The 24,179-nt window shown below is 42.4% G+C and overlaps 1 protein-coding gene across 2 annotated transcripts in view; it reads left to right on the forward strand.

Moving 5' to 3' along the window:
- LOC138665170 (lysosomal alpha-glucosidase-like) overlaps window positions 1-24,179 on the forward strand; it is a 194,723-nt gene that overhangs the window by 96,663 nt on the left and 73,881 nt on the right. For both annotated transcript variants that reach the window (XM_069752430.1, XM_069752431.1), the window contains exons 8-10: window positions 7,411-7,542; window positions 9,045-9,155; window positions 10,510-10,623. In XM_069752430.1, coding sequence (XP_069608531.1) covers window positions 7,411-7,542; window positions 9,045-9,155; window positions 10,510-10,623 — 357 coding nt within the window. The remainder of the gene's footprint in view (window positions 1-7,410; window positions 7,543-9,044; window positions 9,156-10,509; window positions 10,624-24,179) is intronic.

Consider the following 24,179-nt stretch of genomic DNA (forward strand, 5'->3'; position numbering starts at 1 on the left):
AGAACTTCAGGTATAACAGCCCTGTCTCCTTTAAAGATGATTCCTTGCTGCACTGACAATTCATCTCTTATGTGGAAGAATGGTGAGACTTCCCTCGGAGCATGCTGCTTGTATTTTGGCCAGCCCTGCAAGGTGACAGTCTTTAAACTCTGGAGACTTTTATCCTTCTCTGTAAAAGTCTGGATTTGCTTGGCCTTTTCTTTTGACACTGCAAGGTAGTTACACATATTGATGGTTTCAATGTCTTCCTCCTCATCATTTGTGATAGGAAGGTAAGCTCTGCTTAGCGTATCTGCAATCAGTAAGTCTCTTCCTGGACAGTACCCGATGTCAACATCATATTTCTGAAGTCGCAACAGCATGCGCTGTAGTCTCTTTGGGGCATTTAGTAATGGTTTCTTTGTAATGCTCTCCAATGGTTTGTGATCCGACTGCACTGTTACCCGTCAACCGTAGGTGTACTGGTGAAACTTCTCCATCCCAAATACCACAGCCAGTAGTTCCTTCTCAATCTGCGCATATCCCTGCTCTGTTGTTGTAAGGGCTCTGCTTGCAAATGTAATTGGCTGTTTGTTCTGCATTAATGTGGCTCCAAGGCCTTTTTCCGAAGCATCACATTGTACCACCACTTCTCGATCTGGATCGAAATACTTTAGGGTTGCTGTATCTGCAATGGCATTCTTTACTGCTCGGAAAGCAGTCTCCTGGCTTTCTGTCCATTCCCAGCGCACATCTTTGTGGGTTAGCTGTCTCAGTGGCTCACACATGTCTGACAGATGTCTGCAAAATTTTGAGAGATAATTCACCATGCCCAAAAATCGTTGTACTCCAGAAACATCAGTAGGGGTAGGCAAATCTTGTATTGCTCTCACCTTTTCAGGATCCACTTTGACCCCAGTTGAAGTCAGTCGATGACCAATATAGGCCACTTCTGTCATTTTCAATTTGAATTTGTCCAAATTCAGCTTTATGTTTTTTTCTCTGCATCTGTCCAAAAATTGTACCATCTTCTGATCGTGATCCTTGATTGCAGATTCCATATTTTCACCTTCTCCCACTACTAGGATATCATCCGCTATTGTCTTCACTCCAGTAAGTCCTTCCAAAGCCTGCATCAATTTCTGCTGGAATATCTCTGGAGCAGGTTTTAGTCCCATGGGCATTTTCAGCCATTTAAAGCGTCCAAATGGTGAAGAAAATGTTGTCAATAAACTTGAATCTTCAGTCAGGGCCACATGCCAGAATCCATTTTTTACATCACATACAGAAAATATTTTAGCCTTTGATAAATCTGGTAGAACATCATCTAATGTTGGCATTGGGTAATGATTTTGTTTCAGCGCGTTGTTGAGTGGCTTAGGATCAATACATATTCTTAACTTGCCCGATGGTTTCTGCACTATGACCAACCTGCTGATCCAAACTGTGCTCTTATGGACTGGTGCTATCATGCCTCTTCTCTGTAGATCTTGCAGTTTTACTTTCAGCGGTTGCATTAAAGCTACAGGCACTCTTTTTGTATGTAATCTGGTGGGCTGCACTGCGTTGTCAATTTCTAGCCTATATTTACCTTCAAAGCATCCATCACCTTCAAATACATCAGCATACTCTGCTTTTATTTTCTGCATGTCCAAGTTGTGCTCTGCATTTAGTTTTGGATTTTGTATATCCTGTGCAACTTCAACAGACATAATGTTCTGAGACTGTACTTTTATTAAGTCCATTGCCTGAACTGCTTTTACTCCCAGTAATGGTACATGGTTACCACCCCGTAACACGGTAAATTCAACTCTATAACTCTTTCTGTTACATGGGTTTCGTATTTTTAGCTTAAATGTCCCCATTGGTTTCAGAACACTTTTGTTGTACATCACCAGTACCTTGTCAGTTGGCTCAATAGAAACCTGTTTGTTTAGCAGATCAAATGAAATTACATTGCAGCTTGCTCCACAATCCAGCTGAAATCTAATGGGCTTCTCATCCAACAAGAATGTTGCATAAAGCTGCTTGGCATCCTTCACTACTGACTGCCCGACTACATTGACTTTCTCTGTTGTAGACTGCATTTGTAGCCATGTAATGTCCTCTGCACTGTCAGTGTCTGGTGTCACGGTGTGGAGCTGTCTGTACTGTTTGCCTCTTCCTTGCCTGCAGACAGCAGAGGAATGATTCTTCTTGCCACATGACCTGCAGGTTTCCCCATATGCTGGACACTTGGTTTTGTCTCTCTCATGTCTTTTCCCACAATACTTGCAGTGGACAGTGTTTATAGGGTAGTCTGGTCCTGCCTTTCCTTTCATAGATACTGCATGTACCTTGTCATCATCATTCTCACTGGTGCCTGCCATCATCTTCAGGCTGTGCTTTGTGAGCTCAGCAGCCCTGCAGATTTGCATACATTTCTCTAAAGTCATGCCTTCCTCTCTCAGTAATCTTTCTTTGAGATGACTGTCCTTTATGCCACACACCATTCTGTCCTTGATTAGACTGTCCCTAATCTCTCCAAAGCCACATGTTTCTGCAAGTCTCCTCAGCTCTGTCAGATATCTGTCCACATTTTCACCATCCTCCTGATGTCTTGTGAAAAACTTATATCTTTCCACTGTCTCATTCTTCTTTGGGTCACAGTGTTTATCAAATGCCTGCACAATGTCTGCTAGGAGGAGGTTGTCTGTGTCTGGGAGCAAGGTGTGGGCTAATTCTCTGCCATTTTCCCCAATTAGGTAATAAAACAGCTTTACTTTCCGTTTGTCATCAGTGGGGCCCACAGTCAGATCCACATACAGTGTAAACTCTTCCTTCCAATGTCTCCAAGTCTGGGACAGATTACATGAAGTGACATCCAGTCTTTGAGGGGGCTTCAGACCAGTCTCCATTTTTCTGTACTGTCAGGGAATCTGTACTTACAGTTGCAGTGATCTGTGCAGTTCCAGCCTCATAAGCTCTAAGAATTTGCAGGTTCTGTGCCCGGCTGCCACCATGTTCTGTTTGATGAATCCTGTCATAAATCACACTCTGTGAGTATCTCCAGGCTCTTTATTCACATCATGTCTCAACCTCCATTACATGAATTCCGAGTACAACAACATCCAACAAGTTCCAAACAAAGAATATAGAACACACATAAAAGTAGTGAGACCCCTAGAGGCCACATGAACATATAACATATTGCTACATGGCTTATTGTGTGTAACATCCCTGCCGGCATCACTGCATGGCTTCCCATCTCCCACCAGGCGGGTACACCGACTTACTCATCACTCCAGGCTATGCAGTTGAGTTCTGTCTTCTGCTTGCTTTATGCTGTAAGCTTCGTGTCCTCTGCTTGCAGTGTTCATACTTCCTGGCTGCTTGCTTAGTGCGGCTGCATCTGCCCTTCTAGATTCTTAAAGAGACAGTGTGTGCATTGCTAATGTGTCCCCAGCCTATTGCTAAGAGGCATCTGGTACTTAAGGCACCTCTACCAATGGGAAGGAGCCTGAGCAACATTCTCTTTCAGTCTGTGTGCAACTACTGAGTTGCCAGGTCCTGTCCTGTTTCTGATCTTGCCTGTTCCCATTGCTGCCACCCTGGGGGCTGTATACCCAGGCATGAACCCTGAATATTTACCTGTGTCTGTCCTTTCCTGTTTCTGCCACCCTGGAGGTGAGTACCCAGGCCTGAATCCTGAACCTGTACCTGTGTCTGTCCTTGTCTGAATTAGGACCTGTCCCTGAACTTGTTTGTATCCAAATTTGGATCTTTCCCTACCCTGTTATGTCTGTCCCTGTTCCTATTTTTTAAACGTGCAGTGTCTGAACCAGCACCTATCTCTATTCTGTTGTCTCTGTACAGCGTTAATGATGTCTGTGTACACTTGCTACTTCATTGTAAGTACCTATATGAATCTGGTCCTGTGTGTACTGCTCGTACCTGTCCTGATATTGGTCTAGTGTGAAATCTATTCTGCCTGTCCTGTGTGTACTTGCCCTTGTTATTGTCCTATGATTCACCACGTCCACAGTTTGTTGCCTGATCACATCTGCAGTTTCCTGTTTGACCGCTTCAGCAACTTCCTTGCTTGTCCTCACCTGCAGCTCTGCATCTGTTCCACACCTGTGGCTCTGCATCTGTTCCACACCTGTGGCTCTGCATCTGTTCCACATCTGCGACTCTGCATATATTCCACACCTGCGGCTCTGCATCTGTTCCTCACCTGTGGCTCTGCATCTGTTCCACATCTGCGACTCTGCATATGTTCCACACCTGCGGCTCTGCATCTGTTCCTCACCTGTGGCACTGCATATGTTCCACACCTGCGGCTCTGCATCTGTACCACACTTGTGGCTCTGCATCTGTACCACTCATGCAGTTCTGCATCTTTTCCACACTTGTGGCTGTGCACTTGTTCCTCACCTGGACTTCTTGTCTGTCCAGTCTGAACTGGGTCCTATCTGTTTTCGTATTTGAGTTGTATTTGTCTGTTTCACAGTCCTTCCTGAAAATGCTCTTAGTCTGAACTGGGTCCAACAAGTCCCTGTATTCCAGTTGTAGCTGCCTGTGTCCCAGTCCTTTCTGAAACTGTTCCTGTCTGTCTAATCTGAAATGGGTCCTACCCGTCCATTTATTCCAGTGGTACCCGCCTGTGTCCCAGTCCTTCCTGAACCTGTTCCTGTCCGTCCAGTCTGCCCTGGCTCCTGCCTGCCAGAGTATCAGCTGTGCCCTTTTGCCTGTCAGAGTATCAGCTGTGCATGCCTACACCAACCTATCTGCATTCCAGCGTGGCTGCCAGTACTTGCCTGTCTGTGTATCAGCTGAACCAGAGAGTATATCTAAAGTACTAGCTTGCACCTGTCGTTACAGTGTCTTGTCCCCTTGGGGGTCAGCTGCAATAGCCAGATGCCACCCTGGAGTGGTACCTGGCAACTACCTGCCGCACAAGCCTGACTTGACCACTAGAGGCTCCAGCGAACACCAAGGTAGCTGCTTTGTCATGCCCCTCCGGGGTAAGTCTGGTTTGTGGCACAGTGGGGCCACAATCCTCGCTCATGCCAACCAGCCTGAGCGTGAGTGTTACATTGTGGTCATATGAACAGATACTCCAGTCTCTTTGGGAACTCTGCAGCTCCTTCAGGGATACCATGATCTCTGTGCTGCCTCTTTGATTAATGCCCTACTTGCCCGGGCTGAAAGTTTCAGTGGGTGTTCCTCTCTTGGCAGGTGTGTTGTGGTAATATCCTTTCCATTTGATGGTAATGGATTTGACGATGCTCCAGGGGATCATCCGAGATTGGGATATTTTTTTAACTCAACCCTGACTTATACTTCTCAACAACTTTGTCCTTGACTTGTTTGGAGATCTCCCTGGTCTTCATGGTTTTGTTTGGTTAGTGGTGGAACTTGCTTAATGGTGTTGCAGCCTCTGTGACCTTTCAGAAAAGGTGTGTATATGCTAACAAACCATGTGACACTTAGATTATATACAGGTGGACTTCCTATCTCTAAGCATGTGACTTATGAAGGTCATTGCTTACATGAGAACATTTTTAAGGGCTTCTTCGCAAAAGGGGTGAATACTTATGAAGATGCCAATTTTTAGTTAGCATATATACTTGAATATAAGCCGACCAGTGTATAAGCCGAGGCACCTAATTTTGCCACAAAAAACTGGGGAAACTTATTGACTCTAGCTTAAGCTTGGTATGCATTGTCCCCTTATAGCCATCCTGGTAGGCACCACCTCCTTATAACTATCCTGGTAAGCATGGTTCCTCATAACCATCCTTGTATGCATGGTCCCCTCATCCCTATCCTGGTATGCATGGTTCCTCATTCCATCCTTGTATGCATGGCTATCTCATACCCATCCTGGTATGCACAGCCCCTTCATCCCTATCCTGGTATGCATGGTTCCTCATCCCCATCCTTGTATGGATGACCATCTCATCGCTATCCAGCTATGCATGGTTCCTCATCCCCATACTTGTTTGCATGACCCCTTCATCCCTATCCTGTATGCATGGCCATCTCATCCCCATCCTGGTATGCATGGCCCCCTCATCCCTATACTGGTATGCATAGCTTCCTCATCCCTATCCTGGTATGTATGGTTCCTCATCCCTATCCTGGTATGCATAGTTCCTCATCCCCATCCATGTATGCATGATCCCTTCATCTCCATCCTTGTATGCATGATCATCTCATCCCTATCCTGGTATGCATGGCTCCTCATCCCTATCCTGGTATGTATGGTTGCTCATCCCTATCCTTGTATGCAAGGCCCCCATTGGAAAAGCTTAAAAAAAGAAACCACTCTACTTACTTTCCCTTGCAGAATCTTTTGCCGGTGCCAGCAGCTACAGCTCCAGGGCATTCAGGTGTCCCCATTACTTAAGGGAATGTATATTCACAGTGCTCCACACCTATGGGCGTGGAGAGAGGTAAAAATTAATTTCTCTTAAGTATTGAACACCCGTGATCGCCCGGCCACTGCGCGCTATTGCAGAGAAATTAATATTCATGCTGATAGGGAATTGAGATTGTGAGCCCGATCGGGGACAGAGATGATAATGTGCGCAAACTGTAAAGCGCTGAGGAATATGTTAGCGCTATATAAAAATAAAGATTATTATTATAGGATCACTTTATATTTAATAACCAACAAAGGTTAGGTAGACAGCTGCGGGCTGAGATTAATAGCCTAAGAAGGGACCATGTATATTGGCCCCTCCCAATCTAAAAGCATTATCTTTCAGCTGTTTCAGAAATGGCACATCCATAAGCCTTGTTCTTCCCACTTGCCCTGGTGAGGTGGCAAGTGAGGTGATAGTTGAGGGGTTGATGTCACCTTTGTATTGTGAGGTGACGGTAAGCCCAGAGGTTAGTAATGGACAGGCATCTATAAGATACCTCCATTACTAACCCCATATATTGTATAAAAAATACACATCCAGAATAAAGTCCTTAAATTGAAAGAATGACACAGATTCCTTTAATGAATCTAAACTAGCCATACTCGCGTCATCGCCCAGTCCACTGAAGCCATAGACTCCTGTAACAGGATTAAAATAATAAACAGCAATATTCCTCACCTGTCCACCGAGAAGATAATAATCCATTTGTCCCGCAACGTGTCTAGTTCTGCTACATCCAGATGGCAGCCTGCATTGTTGCATGATGCAACTATACAGCCTGCCATCAGAAGAAACACTGAGCAGCGTGTGCTAGCGCTCCTCAGTGTCTCATGGTGAACTCCTATTACCTGACTGACATCAACGCGCGTGAGTTATTATAGCAATGGGAATGCAGATGTTAAAATTTAAAGAGTTTAAAGCATAAACATTGCATTAACCATAGTGCAAGTAAATTTCCATCTGTAATCACTACTGTTCTGGAACCAATATTCAGATATATGTGTTTTATAATTTCTAGGATGTGCAGTGGAATGACATTGACTATATGGATGCATATCTAGATTTTACTTTTGACCCAAAGCGTTTTGGAGATTTGCCAGAAATGGTGAATGAATTGCATCAAGATGGCATGAAATACATCGTAATTGTGGTAAGAATGGAAAGCTTTAAATTTACACCTATGTGATTTTTTTTCATTGTTCATTTACTTCCTAAATACAAATTAGAGCAACTTTCTAAATAATATTCATTAAAAATGTCCTACAATATTTGTAGCAAAAGTGTAAGTTTAGATTCGGCAAACATTGCCACAAATCCATAAGGCCTCTGCTCTGCCCCTTTCACATGCATGGATTTCTCGTATGTGTTCTGTCCATCTTTTTCGTAGATAGAACACATAGCCATTATAGGAAAAAAGAGGATTTCCAGCACTCTGTTTTCAGTCCTTGAAAAACTTGCAGCTTTGTTATTGGAAAACGAACATTAAAAAAGTCTTACTCGTGGCTGTTCATTACATATGATAATCCAGCCTTATGTATAAACAATAGTTACCACCCACTAAGGGCTGGATAAATTGTTAAATCAGCCATCATGTACGGGGAAAGATCGCGGGCTCGAAATGCGAGCCGGCATCAAAGGCAGGGATGCGACATATGATGTGAGTTTACGTTATATGTCGTGAAGGGGTCAAAGGCTATAGCCGTGGTTGCTACACATTTGAATGAAGCTGCAGCAGGATGTCTGTGTCTGCATCTATTTCATCCCTCCTCCTTATTCTTTCTCTGCATAGAATTACTGAATGTGAGAAGCAATTTTCATCCCATCCCTTAGTATTGCGAAAATCTTCCTTCACTGACGACAGCTTTTACCTGTGAATTACAGCACCACTCCAGTGTATTTTTTATTGCACCGTTGGAGTGATGCTTTAAATGTAATTCCCCTGCCATCTGTCTGAAATGCACCTGCTGCCGCCTTCATCATTTTTCAGAGTCACTCCCACCAGTCTCCAGCTAAAAGTGTCTCCATTTTCCAGCAAATCTAGTGTTTCATAGAGTGGCGCGAAGGTCATTTTCAGTACAAGTCTATAAGAGCCTTGTTCAGGCTCTCGTAGACTTACATTGAGAGCTGCTCTCACAAAATTGTGCCACGGGACTGGAGTGTTGACGAAAAACGTGGAAGATGCCGAAGTGTGAGTAGGGGACTTACATTTAAAGCAAACAAAAACACTGTAGTGGTGCTTTAAGAGCCAGTGATCAGCCCAAGAGGAAACAGAAGCAGAATTCTCTGATTAACTTTATAATAAAGATTTACTATAAAGTTTATCAGAGAAATTGATTTATTTTAACATACTTATTTTTTAGTATTTATTTTATATTTTTCATTTCCTTATTTTATCTTATACTATTGATTTATAAAAAAAATAGATTTAAATGATGGTTACTTTTTTAATTGTAGACTCATTGGATCTAAACTGAGTTGCGAGTGTAAGGTTTCTACTTGCACTTCACCCTATGACCTCATCAAAGACGTTTTTTGAAAACATGTTTACATGGGCATTGGGATATGAATTAAAAATAATTCCAGATCCTCTGTATCTTTACTTTTATTATATAATTTTCTTTACTTATGCCTGTTTTTATGCCTGTTTATTAGGAACCAGCTATTGGCCTTACTAGCCCTAAAAGAAGATATCTACCATATGAAGATGGACTTAACAGAGGAGTTTATGTTACCAATGAAACTGGCCAGCCACTTGTGGGCAAGGTACAAAATCTTTTATGCCTCAAAACCAGCTATGTATAGTATCTGCAGCCACAGATCCATTCATTTCCTCAGTGGCCGCACTTGTTGTTTTCCGGAAGCCCCAAAGAGATTGAATGGAGCTGCGATCAGACATCCCACCTGCCGCTCCATCCTAAAATGTCCAATCATGGATAAAACTACGCCATTGTTCCAATTAGTGGATTTTCTAATGGTTGGACCTAAGCGATCATCTATCCTGTGGAGCCCAGTGATAACTTGTTTTAACCAAAGAACCCTTTAATGTAAACTACCGTAATTATACATCCCAGTTATGGTGGCGCACAGTAGATGTGCAGGGGGCCACCTGTCTTTTACAGTCGATGCACCACTATAACAAGGATAACGGCTTACAGATATTTGCATATAGCTGTAGTGTGGGTCCCTAGCGTCCGTTCCCCTGGTGGGCCACAGACACCCCAGTCTGACTTTGCTTGTACATATATAATAAAGAAACATAATAATAATACTAATTTCACAATTCCCCTTCATTTACAGTAAGTTCTGGCACTGCCAGGCCCCTGTTGGTCTTAGGCTTCTTTCACACTTCCGTCGGTACGGATCCGTCGCTATGTGTCGGGCCGACTTACGGATGGACGTTGTGAAATTTGTGGATGACGTGGGCAGCGGCTGCAGTTTTTCAACGCATCCACTGCCCATTCTGAAGTCCGCGGAGGAGGGGGCGGAGTTTCGGCTGCGCATGCACGGTGGAAAATGGCGGATGCGACGGACAAAAAAAGTTACATTGAACGTTTTTTTGTCTGTCACATCGGCCATCCGTCGCGATCCGTTGCAAAAAAGTCTATGGGCAAAAACGCATCCTGCAAGCACATTTGAAGGATCTGTGTTTTTCCCAAAACGACTGATTGCGACAGATGGCAAAAGACGGAAATGTGAAAGAGGCCTTACTGGTCTCCACTTCATGCTGCAAATATGATGCCCTGATATACGGATATGTGAAAACTCCAGCCCATCACTGTCTAAAGTGGGTCAATAAAATGGCCAGTGATTGGCTGAGGGGTCTTAGCCTGTAGACAGGGACGTAGGGACTTGTAGAGGATCTAAGAAGCTTAGAAATGGGAGTTGATGATAATCGGTGAAATGTGTATCACTTAAATTTTTTTTTCAGCTCCAAAGTGGACAGCCCGTTTTAATGCTAACCCTACACAACAAACCTAAACATCTTACCTTGAACTCACATTATGCTTTATGTTTTTATAATGATGTAATGTTAAATAAGAAACACAATTATGCATTTGTTAGAATGTATGGCAATCTATGTATGGTATCTACTTATTTAATAATGTATTCTCTTTAGGTTTGGCCTGGTCTAACAGTGTTTGTTGACTTCACAAACCCAGAAGCACATAAGTGGTGGTACGAAATGCTCAAGGATTTTCACGATAAAGTGCCTTTTGATGGCATGTGGATTGTAAGTAATAATAAGTAATAGTAATAATCATTTCCTTGTACTTTTTTTCTTCTTTTTGTTAGTACTAGACATTATATATAGCAAAACCTAAAAGGGATCTGTCACTAGATATCATTATATAGACTGCGTACGCTGTTTAATAGGTTTCTTTATGAAAGCTTCCTAATAATAAAATTTTTAGCTCAGCTTATCTTTATTAAATTATTTAACATCTATGCTCATATGAATTTTTAAAGTAAATATATCCGCTTCAAAAGGACTAAGAGATATAATAAATAATTTAGTTTTAATAAATCTGTTGGAGATTTGCAGATGTAGAGTGACCATGGTGACGTAATTCAAATGATCGACCAACCTCCGAAAATTGTCTCTAAACATTGACTACCTTTCATAATGCCTACTTGGTTTGGACCATGCAATGTAACACTTCAGCTAGACATGGGTACAAAAACTGCATACTGCATGCATAAGGATAGATCGTCAACTTTATTGTAGTGAGACAGCACTTAAAGCAATTTTTGGTAAATGAAACTATTTACAATTCAGAAATATATCGAGGTTGGAATTTGAGGCAAAATAACTAAACGGAAAATTAGACACAAGGCAGCCAGAAATTGTTTAACCTGCATTTGAGTCTTTTTTTCATCTATCTGTATTCCTTTTTAACCCCTTCACCCTGAAGCCTGTTCTGACTTTCCTGACACGACTGTTTTTTTTTCAATTCTGACACAGTGTCACTTTATGAGCTTATAACTCTGGAACACGAGAATGGATCCCAGTGATTCGGAGACATTTATTTTGTGACACATTGTACTTCATGTTAGTGGTATATTTAGGTTGATAGTTTTTGTCTTTATTTGTGAAAATTTCTCCTGAGCACACCGATACCCAATATTTGGTGGAAAACTACTGTTTGGGTGCACAGCAGTGCTCGGCAGGGAAGGACACCATTGGACATCTGATGGAGGATGCCATTTCGTATTTGCAGAGCCTCTGAGTCTGATGTGTCTAAATAGTGTAAATCCCCCCACAAGGGACCCCATTTTGGAAACTACACCTGTCAAGGAATTTATCTACATGTGTGGTGAGCACCTTCAACACCCAGGTGCCTCACAGAATTTTATAACTTTGAGCCGTGAAAATAAAAAAATCACAGTTTTCCCACAAAAAATGTTTTTGTCCAAATTTTTTTTTATTTTGACAAAGGTAACAAAAGAAAATTGGCATGCAATTTGTGCAATTTCTCCTTAGTATGGCGATACACAATATGTGGTGTAAAAGTACTCTTTGGCCACACGGCAGGACTTGGAAGTGTACAGAGCACCATTTGACTTTTGGAACAGAAAATTGGCTGGAATAGATAGCGGACACCATGTTGTGTTTGCAAAGCCCCTGATGTGCATAAACAGTGGAAGCCCCCTGCAAGTGCACAATTTTGGAAACTATATGCCTCAAGGAATTTATCTAGATGTGTGGTGAGCACCGTAAACCCACAGGTGCTTCACAGAATTTTATAACATTTTGCCGTGAAAATGAAAATTAAGATTTTTTCCACAAAAATGTTACTTTAGCTTCAAATTTTTCATTTTCCCAAGAGAAACATTAGAAAACGAATGGTACAATTTGTCACGCAACTTCTCCTGAGTGTGACAATACCCCATAAGTGGTCAAAAACTACTTTTGAGGAACAATGCAAATCTCTGAAGTGAAAGAGTGTCATAATATAGTACAGATTTTGCTGATATGGTTTGCGGGTGTTATGTCACATTGGCAGGGACCCTGAGGTGCCGCAACAGCAGCAACCCCCCATATATTACCTCATTTTATAAACTACACTCCCTAATGAATTCATCTAAGGGTGAAGAGATCATATTGACACCACATAGGCCTCACAGAATTTTATGCCATTGGACAGTGAAGAAAAAATACTTAAATTACTACCACAACAAAATTGTTTTAGTCCCAGAATGCCATATACAGAACCTTTATTGGAAATTACACCCCTCTGGCTCTGGGATATTATCTACAGGTCTATTGATGATTTTGACCCCATGGGTCTTTTACAGAAACAAACAACCATAGATGTTGCTGAGTGAAAATTTTACATCTGCATGGCAGTGCCAAGAATAGGGCAGGTACATTGTACCCAACTCGTGCTTCTGGAGCCATCCATCCTTTAAATTAAGCAAGTGCTCATCGCTACAGAAATGCCAATCATGTGGATGCTAAATGTGGTATACGTACATTGTATAGCTTAGAAGGAGGTGGGGTAATTTATATTTGGGAGTGCAGAATTCATTGGATTTCTTTTGGGGGTGGCGAGGAGCCATTTCACTTTTCCAAAAACTTTGTACTACCAGTAATGTAGAAATCCACTATATTTCCATTAACAGGTGATGAACCTGAGTGGAAACTTGCTTTTTTGTGGATTCAGTTAACGCTTTTATTGAGAACATATTACATGACATTTTGGATCACATTTTTCCTGTGCTCTACTCTGAGCTCTTAAATACGGGTTTCCATCTAAATCTCCAAATTATATGATTCAGATGAAACCCCTGAGGGATACTTTCACTATAATGAGTCAGCAGAGTTATTATGGACTCCATCTGGCCTCTGTTCAGGGTTGTTCTTCTTTTCAGAGGTGCACATTAATCCAAAGTATTTCCATCTGTCTCTTTATAGGGAATCTTCCGCCGGGGGTTCTGTCTGAATCATATGTTTCAGAGATTTACTTGGAAACCCCACTTAAGCTCTCAGCGTTAGTGTTGAGCGATACCGTCCGATTCTTGAAAGTATCGGTATCGGATAGTATCGGCCGATACCCGAAAATTATCGGATATCGCCGATACCGATACCCGATACCAATACAAGTCAATGGGACACCAAGTATCGGAAGGTATCCTGATGGTTCCCAGGGTCTGAAGGAGAGGAAACTCTCCTTCAGGCCCTGGGATCCATATTAATGTGTAAAATAAAGAATTAAAGTAAAAAAATATTGATATACTTACCTCTCCGGAGGCCCCTGGACATCACTGCTGGTAACCGGCAGCCTTCTTTGCTTAAAATGAGCGCGTTTAGGGCCTTCCATGATGTCACGGCTTCTGATTGGTCGCGTGCCGCTCATGTGAACGCCACGCGACCAATCACAAGCCGTAACGTCATTCTCAGGTCCTAAATTCAGAGAATGAGGAGTTTAGGGCCTGAGAATGACGTCGCGGCTTCTGATTGGTCGCGTGGCGGTCACATGAGCGGCACACGACCAATCAGAAGCCGTAACGTCATTCTCAGGTCCTAAATTCCTAGAATGAGGAGTTTAGGGCCTGAGAATGACGTTGCGGCTTGTGATTGGTCGCGTGGCGGTCACATGAGCGGCACGCGACCAATCAGAAGCCGTAACGTCATTCTCAGGTCCTAAATTCCTAGAATGAGGAGTTTAGGGCCTGAGAATGATGTCGCGGCTTGTGATTGGTCGCGTGGCGGTCACATGAGCGGCACGCGACCAATCAGAAGCCGTGACGTCATGGAAGGCCTTAAACGCGCTCATTTTAAGCAAAGAAGGCTGCCGGTTACCAGCGGTGATGTCCAGGGGCCTCCGGAGAGATAAGTATATCAATATTTTTTATTTTAATTCTTTATTTTACACATTAATATGGATCCGATACCGATTCCCGATACCACAAAAGTATCGGAACTCGGTATCGGAATTCCGATACCGCAAGTATCGGCCGATACCCGATACTTGCGGTATCGGAATGCTCAACACTACTCAGCGTATATTGCACGATAAATGTGAGCCGAGCCTTACTGCGATCTTTGGGAGGCAGAATGAACAAATCAACAGTAGATGAGGATTTGGTTTTATTTATCTTTTACGCCATACCTCATGCTTTATAAGTGATTATACAACCTTATTCTTCGAGTTGATGTGATTACAGCAATACCACATTTATATTGTTTTTTTCTGCTTGGCTTCTGTCACACACTAAAAAAACACTTTTTATTGTGCATTGCCATATTTTGAGAGCTATAATTTTTTTAGATTTCTGCTGACAGAGTCATGTGAGGGTTTGTTTTTTGCGGGACAAGTTGACATTTTTATTGGTACCATTTTCGGTCACATGTCGTTTTTTGATCACTTTCTGTTTCAATTTTTGGGAGGCAAAGTGAACAAAAAAAAGCAATTCAGGAATTGATTTTTTAATGCTATTCACCATGTAGTAAAATCTTAAGGCATATTTATTTTTCAGGTCAGTATGATTACACTGATACAACATGTATATTTTGCCTTTTTTACACAATAATCTGTGCTCTAAACATAAAGGCCAAGATCCACTGAAGCAAGGAATATATTGTGATGATATATAGTAAAGCAGTAAATCTTTATTGGAAACACTCTGACAATAGGCAAGCATAAAAAATATACAACAATTAGAATATATGGGAGAGATTTGCACGTATCAAGAAATGTGCTACAGAGGAAAAGTAATGTATATTAATTAAATCTGTATATATTTATTAATTAATTTTTATATAGAAAATGCGCTATAAATAAAGTATAGTAGATATTGATTAAATTTGTATAATAAAAGACCAATTTTGCGTATTGCGGATAAGATATACTTCACAAAATTAATATAAATTTATAATATTTTCCCTAGGAAGTACAGATGCCAAACTTGGTACAAAAAAAATATATCTATATGTAAAAAATTTTTTTTTTTTAAATTATTTAATTAATTTAAAAGTCAATATATAAAATAAATAAGGAAGTGTATTAGGTTACTACATAAAATGAGAGAAATATGGACTCAAAACATTTTGGATCCCATATTAACCAGTGCATAGCATCAGAACAGTGAAGTAAAGTGCATATATATGGAAATCCACAAGATACTATATAACATCCATTTTAAAGTTTCATGCCATTGTGCAAAATACTATACAATATATATCCTTAAAGTGCTATGTTCATATGTACAAGGAGATCAAAAAAAGTATATATTAGGGGAGTATACCTTTAAGTGCCGCCAAGGTCTTGATACTGCGCACCCCGACGCACGCTTCGGAATGTAAATTCCCTCATATGGGGAATCTTTTTTACACAATAAAAACAATTTTAGAAAAAATAGAATTGTTTTTGCATTGCTATATTCTGAAAGCTTTTAGTTTTCCACTGTTGGAGCTGTATGCCTACTTTTTCTGCAAGACATAATGACATTTTCAGCTATACTATTTTTATATACATTCGACATTTTGATAGCATTTTCTGCCTCTTTTTGTTCGGCGGTATTCTTGCCATGTTTTTTATTTATTTTTTGTTTACTGAAGGGGTTAATTAGAGTGACAGTTTTATAGATTGGGTCGTTCTGGACACTTCAATACCAAATTTGTGTACTCTTTTATGATTTGCAGCTTTTACACAATAAAAACTATTTTTTAGAAAAAATAATTGTTTTTGCATCGCTTTATTCTGAGAGCTATAACTTTTTTTATTTTTCCACTGAGAGCTGTATGGTGGTTGTTTTTTTGCAGGGCAAGATTATGTTTTCAGCTATACTATTTTTATTTGCATATGACTTATTGATCATATTCTATTCCACTTTTTTGTTCAAAGGTATCATGAAAAAGCATGTTTTTTTACGGTGGTCACTGAAGGGATTAACTAGTGTGACAGTTTTATAGATCACGTTATTCCTGACATGCCAATACCAAATGTCACTGTATTTGTTTTATTTTTTTTTACATGAATATATGTATTTATTATTTGTAATATTTTTTCAGACGTTTTGTTCTTTAGTTTGTGATTTTTTTAAATATATTTTTTCAATTTCTAAAACTTTATTTTAATTTTTTTACCTTGTCCCTCCGTGGGGCATCAACTTTACCTGCCCTGATCGCTGATCTAATACTCTGCAATGCTTTTGCATTGCCAAAGTCATGTGGCAAGGCTCGTTAAAGGGACGATATTAACTTTTAGGATTACTTCTTCCAATAGGTGGCACTAGAGTTCTAGTTCTCTTTCTCTCAGGAGAAACAATTTGCATATTTAATTTCTCAGAAGAGCATTTCAAGACTTAAAAGTCTCTTCACATTGACATGTCAGGCTTGGCTTGTCACTCTTCACAAGGAGAAACGTTAGCCCTTGGAACGCGTCCAGCCAAACCAGGTCTCACACTTTGCACTGATGAGGGGTAGGATCCCTAAACACCCTGTCTGCAAATTGAGTTTGTTTTGGCTTTGATCCTTTGTCATGGGCGAGATTCGTTAATGGGTCAATATTGACTTGTAGGATTGCTACTTCCAATAGCTGGCACTAGAGTTCTAGTCCTTTTCCTCTCTGAAGAGGCGATTTGCATTTTGAAAACAGTAAAGGTACCTTCACACATAACGATATTGTTAACGATATTTGTGACGTAGCAACGATATCGTTAATGAAATCGTTATGTGTGACAGCGACTAACGATCAGGCCCCTGCTGGGAGATCGTTGGTCGCTGAAGAAAGTCCAGAACTTTATTTCGTCGCTGGACTCCCTGGAGACATCGCTGGATCGGCGTGTGTGACACCGATCCAGCGATGTCTTCACTGGTAACCAGGGTAAACATCGGGTAACTAAGCGCAGGGCCGCGCTTAGTAACCCGATGTTTACCCTGGTTACCATGCTAAAAGTAAAAAAAAAAAAAACAGTACATACTTACCTACAGCCGTCTGTCCTCCAGCGCTGCGCTCTGCTCTCCTCCTGTACTGGCTGTGAGCCGGAAAGCAGAGCGGTGACGTCACCGCTCTGCTTTCCGGCTCCCAGACAGTACAGGAGGAGAGCAGAGAAGCAGAGCGCAGCGCTGGAGGACAGACAGCGGAAGGTAAGTATGTACTGTTTGTTTTTTTTTACTTTTAGCATGGTAACCAGGGTAAACATCGGGTTACTAAGCGCGGCCCTGCGCTTAGTTACCCGATGTTTACCCTGGTTACCGGCATCATTGGTCGCTGGAGAGCGGTCTGTGTGACAGCTCTCCAGCGACCAAACAGCGACGCTGCAGCGATTCGGATCGTTGTCGGTATCGCTGCAGCGTCGCTAAATGTGAAGGGGCCTTAAGAACAGAGATTTATTGAAATGTATATTTGGACAGACATCTACATGTGCAGCTGATCTCCTTCTCCTTGCCTTATCACAAATGCGAGACACTCCATAATAGTTCAAGAGTGCCTTTAAAAACAACTTGTCATCTATACTTACATATCTATTTAGTGAATAATTGTATTCTGTTTGATATACCGATTCTAGAGCAGGTGGACACTCGTCAAATAAACAGGTTCTTCCATCCAAAGGTCCTTCTCAGTTTTTATTCTTAAACTATATACGGTAATTCAACCAGTTTAAGTGCACTCTTTAAGTTTCATCATATACCGTAAATTAAATGCAAGTCCAAAGCTTTTGTGACATGACATCTAATTGACCTTCTGTACAGCCACTATCAAAGTATCAAAATGTTTATGCCAAAAGTTTGTTTTTCTTTTCTAAATCTTTCATAACAATTTAACATTTTCTCTGAGTAAAATATATATACATATATATTTTAGGCACTATATAATTAAATTTAATAGGTAGGGTGGTTCAGGTTTTTCCCATATAATTAGCATTTAATAAGCTGTAGGGTTACAGGTTTTCTTAGTAACACAGCATCATTGTGAAGCCAGTTATGACATGGAGATGGACTGGAGAAAAGCTCAGATGCTTGCCCAGTGGAACTGCCATGATTCCACCACTCACTCTGCCCTGGACGCAGAGAGTGATAGCTCAGCCACCCTATAGAATCAGGGTCATGCTGATCTGTAAGTATTGTGAGTGACAGCTCAGCCATCCAGTCTGAGGCAGGGGCATGCTGAGCTATCAGTATTGTGACAGTTCAGCCGTCCAATCTGAGGCACAAGCTTGTTGATCTGGCAGTATTGTGAGTGACAATCCAGCCACCCAATCAAGGCAGGGGCTTGCTGGGTTTCTTCCAGGTGTCTCCCATTCTAGATGATTACCCCGACTATTTAGCTGAATAGCAATGTTATTGCCAGTCATAGCTTTAGCTCTCTGGTGTGTGTGTGCCTTGTTTTCCAGTGCTCTGTTTCTGATCTTTTGCTGCCCATCCTTTGACCTTGCATTTGACCATTCATTTGCCTAGCCCCTGTCTTGATCCGTTACCTTACTGGAATTCTGACCTTGGACTGTGAACTGACTACACATTTGTCTTACCACTCTGTTTATGACTAGCCCTCTTGATAACTGACCTCGTACCTCTTAACTACCTGGTCTCACATGTTTTCCGTGAGTAGTGACTCAGCATCACATTTGTGACTCAGCACGACAGGAACAGTGCCATCTAAATTTCTTAACATTTTGCTTCTTGTTGCCGTTGCCACTGACTCTTCAAAAAAATATTCTGACCCCTTTACTTTTTATACTTTTTGTTACATAACAGTTTTATACTAAAAATAGCATTTTTTGTCATGAATCTATGTACGATAGCACCAAAATAACAAATAGCCCAAGTTGACAAAGCTAAATCAGGTCTGAAGTTTTGTGCGAATTGTATTAACCCATCCATGACATATAACATACATCCGCATCATGAACTGCCCGCATCTTTCCCAGCATATGATGGCTGATTTAATCAGCTATTATGTACCTATAAAAGCCGTGGGTTGAGCGGCGCAGAACATTTAGCATGTGTTGGCAGCGGAGTGAGTCATTCCATGTGCCCATCGACACACCTATGATATGATTGCGGGGTGCCAATGAGTTGCAATGGCAGCCGGGGGTCTGATGAAGATCTCCATGCTTGTCATGATTTTACTGTGAAAGTCTGCCTGTAGCTGGAAGATCATGATTTTCACTATACATAGCAGTGTATATTTTAGTGGTTAATATAAAAAAGCACAACCTTTGACCTCCTTTACATGCGGTATCTGTTTTTATCATAGTGTGAGGGGTTGACTCACTTATCTGCTTCCCAAGGTAGACACAGGAACACTTCTTGTGATAATTCACCTGCTGGTTTATTGTGGAATAGCATAAACCATAGCAGGGTTCAGCAAAGTAAACATGGCATAACAACAGTAAGGGAAACAGATAGTCCCAGTCTCGACTGTTCTTTTCAATGACCTTCTTGAAGCGCTCCACCAGGCCATCGGTCTGCGGATGGTAAACTGAGGTTCACAGCTGGACAATCTGGAGGACTCTATGCAGCTCCCTCATCACTTTGCTCATAACGGGGGTTCCCTGGTCTGTCAAAATCCCCTTTGGCAGGCCTGTCCTAGCAAAGATATGTGCAAGCTCCAGGGCAATACTCTTAGCCGAAGAGTTCCTTAGTGTCACTTTCAGGGTTCCGGGTCATGTAGTCCATGACCATTAAGATGTACTCATGGCTCCGTGCAGATTTAACTAGGGGACCTACTAGGTCCATGGCAATTCTCTCAAAGCTGACCTCTATCACAGGCAATGGGACTAAGGGGCTTCAGAAGTGAAAAGTAAGAGTTGCTATCTGACAAGTGGGGCAGGACCTACAATAATTTAGGATCTCTTGGTAACATCCTGGCCAATAGAACCTCCGCATTACTCTCTCCTGAGTTTTCTCCACCCCAGATGTCTCCCCAAAACATGAAAATAGGCCATATTTAAAACCCTACATTGACAGTTTGGTCACCCGATACAACAAATCACTTATGACTGCAAAGGGAGGGAACCTAATGTCAGCCCCCAGCTCTTGAACATCCCCAATACATACATTATCAAACATCCCCTTCAATGTAAGATCTCTAAGTTGAGCAGTCCCAAAGTTCTCTTCAAGCACTTCTAGCTCAGGGAAGATGGGCTCCTTTGTCACCATCTCATCCTCGTCTCCAGCGAGGACACATAGGGGAAACTCCTCCATTTTTACTTTTGACCGAGTCTCTTCCAGAGAGACCAGCCTTTTGTCCGGGACACTCTGTGCAGCCCCATTTTGCTGCAAGTCCCAAGACAGTGAAAAATCCTGCCCCAGTATGACAGGATGTATTAAGGTTTTTACTACCCCAACCTCATAATACCTCAGTCTGTTCTCATGGTCATTCTGGCTACAGAGTAGTCCTTGGCATCTCCGTGTATGCATGGACGCCCACTAACTTAATAGGGATCAACTGCTGAGTCCAAGACCATTACCCCATTGATGGACATGGTACATGACTGCGACCCCTCACTGGATAGACAGTCCACACTGCAGGCCAGATAGGCATAATAGGAACAGCCCCTGCCTAGGCTGCAGTCCATTGGTTCAAGGGGACAAATGACACTGGGCGACTACATGTCCAGGATTGTGATATCGCCAACAGACCACGTCCTTAATAACAGCCTTTGGGAACCCCTCTGTGGGATTGGGATGCCCCCCATATGTAAGTCTAGCCAACCTCTGTGGTAAGCCAGCCCCCTTTGGGTATCCCAGTACAAGGAAGTGGTGATGTCTAGTTTCCCAAGGGATTTCTCAGCAACCTGGTATCTCTCAACCAGGCTAACCAGGTTGTTTACATTCCGGGGGTTGCCCCGGGCAGCTCAAGTCTGTATTGGCCTGGGAAGGGAGTGGATGAACCTGTCCATCACCACCCGGTCCAGCATCTGGGCAAGAGTGGAAGTCTCAGGCTGCAATCACTTTTGGACTAGGTGCAACAAGTCAAACTTTTGCGAGAGAGGAGGTTTGTCGCTAGCATACACCCAGCAGTGGACTCGCTGAGCTCTTACGGACATCGTTACTTGCAGGCGTGCCAAGATTTCAGTTTTTTAATTTGGCGTATTCTTTGGCATCCTAGAGGGATAAGTCATAATACGCCTTTTGAGGTTCTCCAGACAAATATGGCACCAGCACAGGTGGTGTGGGCCTAAAGTTGTGAAACAGCAGATTAAAAGAGGGGAAGGGTACATACAGCATGAGTGGGAAGAAGCCAAGTGGGAATTGAAGTTCATTCTATGTCCTCCGTAGTACACGCCTGCGCAAGGCAAGGCAAGATTGCCTTGCGCAGGCGTGTACTATGGAGGACATAGAATGAACTTCAATCCAATATTGCGGCCAGCATGCAGCCAGCGGGTAAGGAAAGGGTGAATCAAACACCCGAAAACTCCACCCATATGACCGAAAACTGGTCCCGCCAAATTCAGGTGACAGGTTCCCTTTAATCATGTCCCGACACAGAGGAATTCTACTCTGCACATGTTGCAGTGACTGTGGCAGCAGCGACGAGCCCTGTTGCAGCATGTCCTTTTGCATGGCCTTGGCCAAAGCAGTACGGACGTGGTGCAAATCACGCTTGCGGAGTGGGCACAGATGAGGGACCTATGCACCCTTCTGCACAGTTTTGAAATGGCTACTAAGATGGTTAGCGCTGATGATGCTGTCATCAGCATCACTATTTCGGTCATCTATATGCTGGAGCCAACTTTGAATAGTCTGTGTGAGGAGGTGATGGTCCCAAAGGAAAAGGTTGAACCAAAGGAGGATGTGAAGAAAATAACAATATCTGAAATTTCTGGACTGTCATCGCACAGGCGGGTGCCATGGGAGGGTGGCATCCATTGATCAAGGGTGACTCATGGTGCCAGACAAGTTAGTGAGGGTGCAGTAGCCGAGTAACAAAAAGAGGAGAATGAGGAAGAATAAGTGATGGATGTGCAACAGGAGATGAATAGGATAATGATCCCCTCTCTGTTGTCTGTGGCTGGCAGGAGGGTACGAGGGAAACAATCTTGAGTGTTACCCCGCCACCAACACACCATGGACTTGGATCAATAGAAGCGTCCGAAAAATGAGCGCCTTTTGGTGCACTATTTTAAACATGATGCCCAATTTCTTTGGGTTAGAAATTGTGCTGACTACTGGGTTGCCACTCTTTTAGATCCATGGTACAAGAGTAAATTTAGCCAGATGCTTCTACTTCTGGAAAGAGAAGCGCACATGCTGGAGTATCGAAGCACTCTTGTAGACAATCTTAAGAATGGTTTTCCCCAAGACTGCAGTGAGGAACACAGTGTGCATCCCAGTTCTAGATCTCCAACACTGGCAATGTCAAGGCATCATCACAAAAACATTAGCAGTAGCAGGGTAAGCGGCATACGCAAGTCTGACACATTGTGAATGACTGCAGAGGATGGTACAGGAGTATCTGAAGCTCAATCTTAATGCAATTGGGGGGGTTGGACCCTTTTGCACTTTGGTGTTCAAAAATGGAAAAAGAGGCCTGAGATCGCCTGTCACGCCTTGCTATTTTTGTTATGTCCAACAGCCAGCGTTCTCTCAGAACGTGTCTTTAGCGCTGCTGGTGGTGTCTTTACAGATAAGCGGATCCAGCTGTCCCCTGAAAGTGTAGACTGCCTAACTTTCATTAAAATGAACAAGTCATGGATCTCCAATGACTTTTGCACCCCAGTCGCAGACTTGGCGATGGTGTAATTTTAGTGTCATGCATTGATCTCACATTATTGCAGTCTGTGCCACCATTGTCATGGCTTCTGTGACTGCTGTTGCTACTGCTGCTGATGTTACAAACAATTTTTTGAATTGTGGAGACTCGAAATTGTGTCTCCATCTGATGCGTTGCCCCTTAGTGGAAGGTGTGTCAGAGGTCTATTATATTGTTTTTACTCTGTGGAAATTGAAGCCACTTTAGTGGTGGTTGGCAATAATTTTTTAAATGTGGAGACTTCAAGATGGGTCTCGATCTGGTGGGTTGCTTCTAGTGGAAAGTGTGTCACCATAAATAAACACATTTAACTTCTGCAGGCCCCAAGCCGATTTTCACTTTCATGATCAGGTGTTGTGAATTCTGCTTTTGGGTTCCCTCCAGTGGTTGTAGGTGGTAATGCAGTTGTCCCTGAGTGGCAGTCATGGTCAGGTGTATCTGCTGATTGCAGTTCTGACTGGGGTATTTAGGTGTGCAGGATTCATTAGTCCTTGCCAGTTGTCCACGGTTCAGGGAGGTTTTGGATCTTTGTCTAGTTCATCCTGCCTTGCTGCCAATTCAGCAAAGATAAGTGTTTGTTTGTTTTTTTCTGTGGCACACTTGCTGTGTGCTTAATAATTTTGTGCTATTCTTTTGTTTTCTCTTGTCCAGCTTAGATTGTGTCAGTGTTTTCTCAGTCTTGTTGGATTCTCAGGAGTTGCAGATATACGCTCCACATCTTTAGTTAGATGGTGGAATTTTTTGTATCATCTGCTGTGGATATTTTTTGGAAGGGTTTTAATACTGACCGCTTAGTATTCTGTCCTATCCTTTCCTATTTAGCCAGAAGTGGCCTCTTTTGCTAAATCCTGTTTCCTGCCTGCATGTGTCTTTCCTCTACTACTCACAGTCAAAATTTGTGGGGGGCTGCCTATCCTTTGGGGTTCTGCTCCGAGGCAAGGTAGAATTCCTACTTCCATCTATAGGGGTATTTAGTCCTCCGGCTATGTCGAGGTGTCTAGGTTTTATTAGGCACACCCCACGGCTACTTCTAGTTGCGATGTTAAGTTCAGGATTTGCGGTCAGTACAGTTTCCACCAACTCC

The sequence above is a fragment of the Ranitomeya imitator genome, chromosome 2 (assembly GCF_032444005.1).
Source record: "Ranitomeya imitator isolate aRanImi1 chromosome 2, aRanImi1.pri, whole genome shotgun sequence".
NCBI classification, from domain to species: domain Eukaryota; kingdom Metazoa; phylum Chordata; class Amphibia; order Anura; family Dendrobatidae; genus Ranitomeya; species Ranitomeya imitator.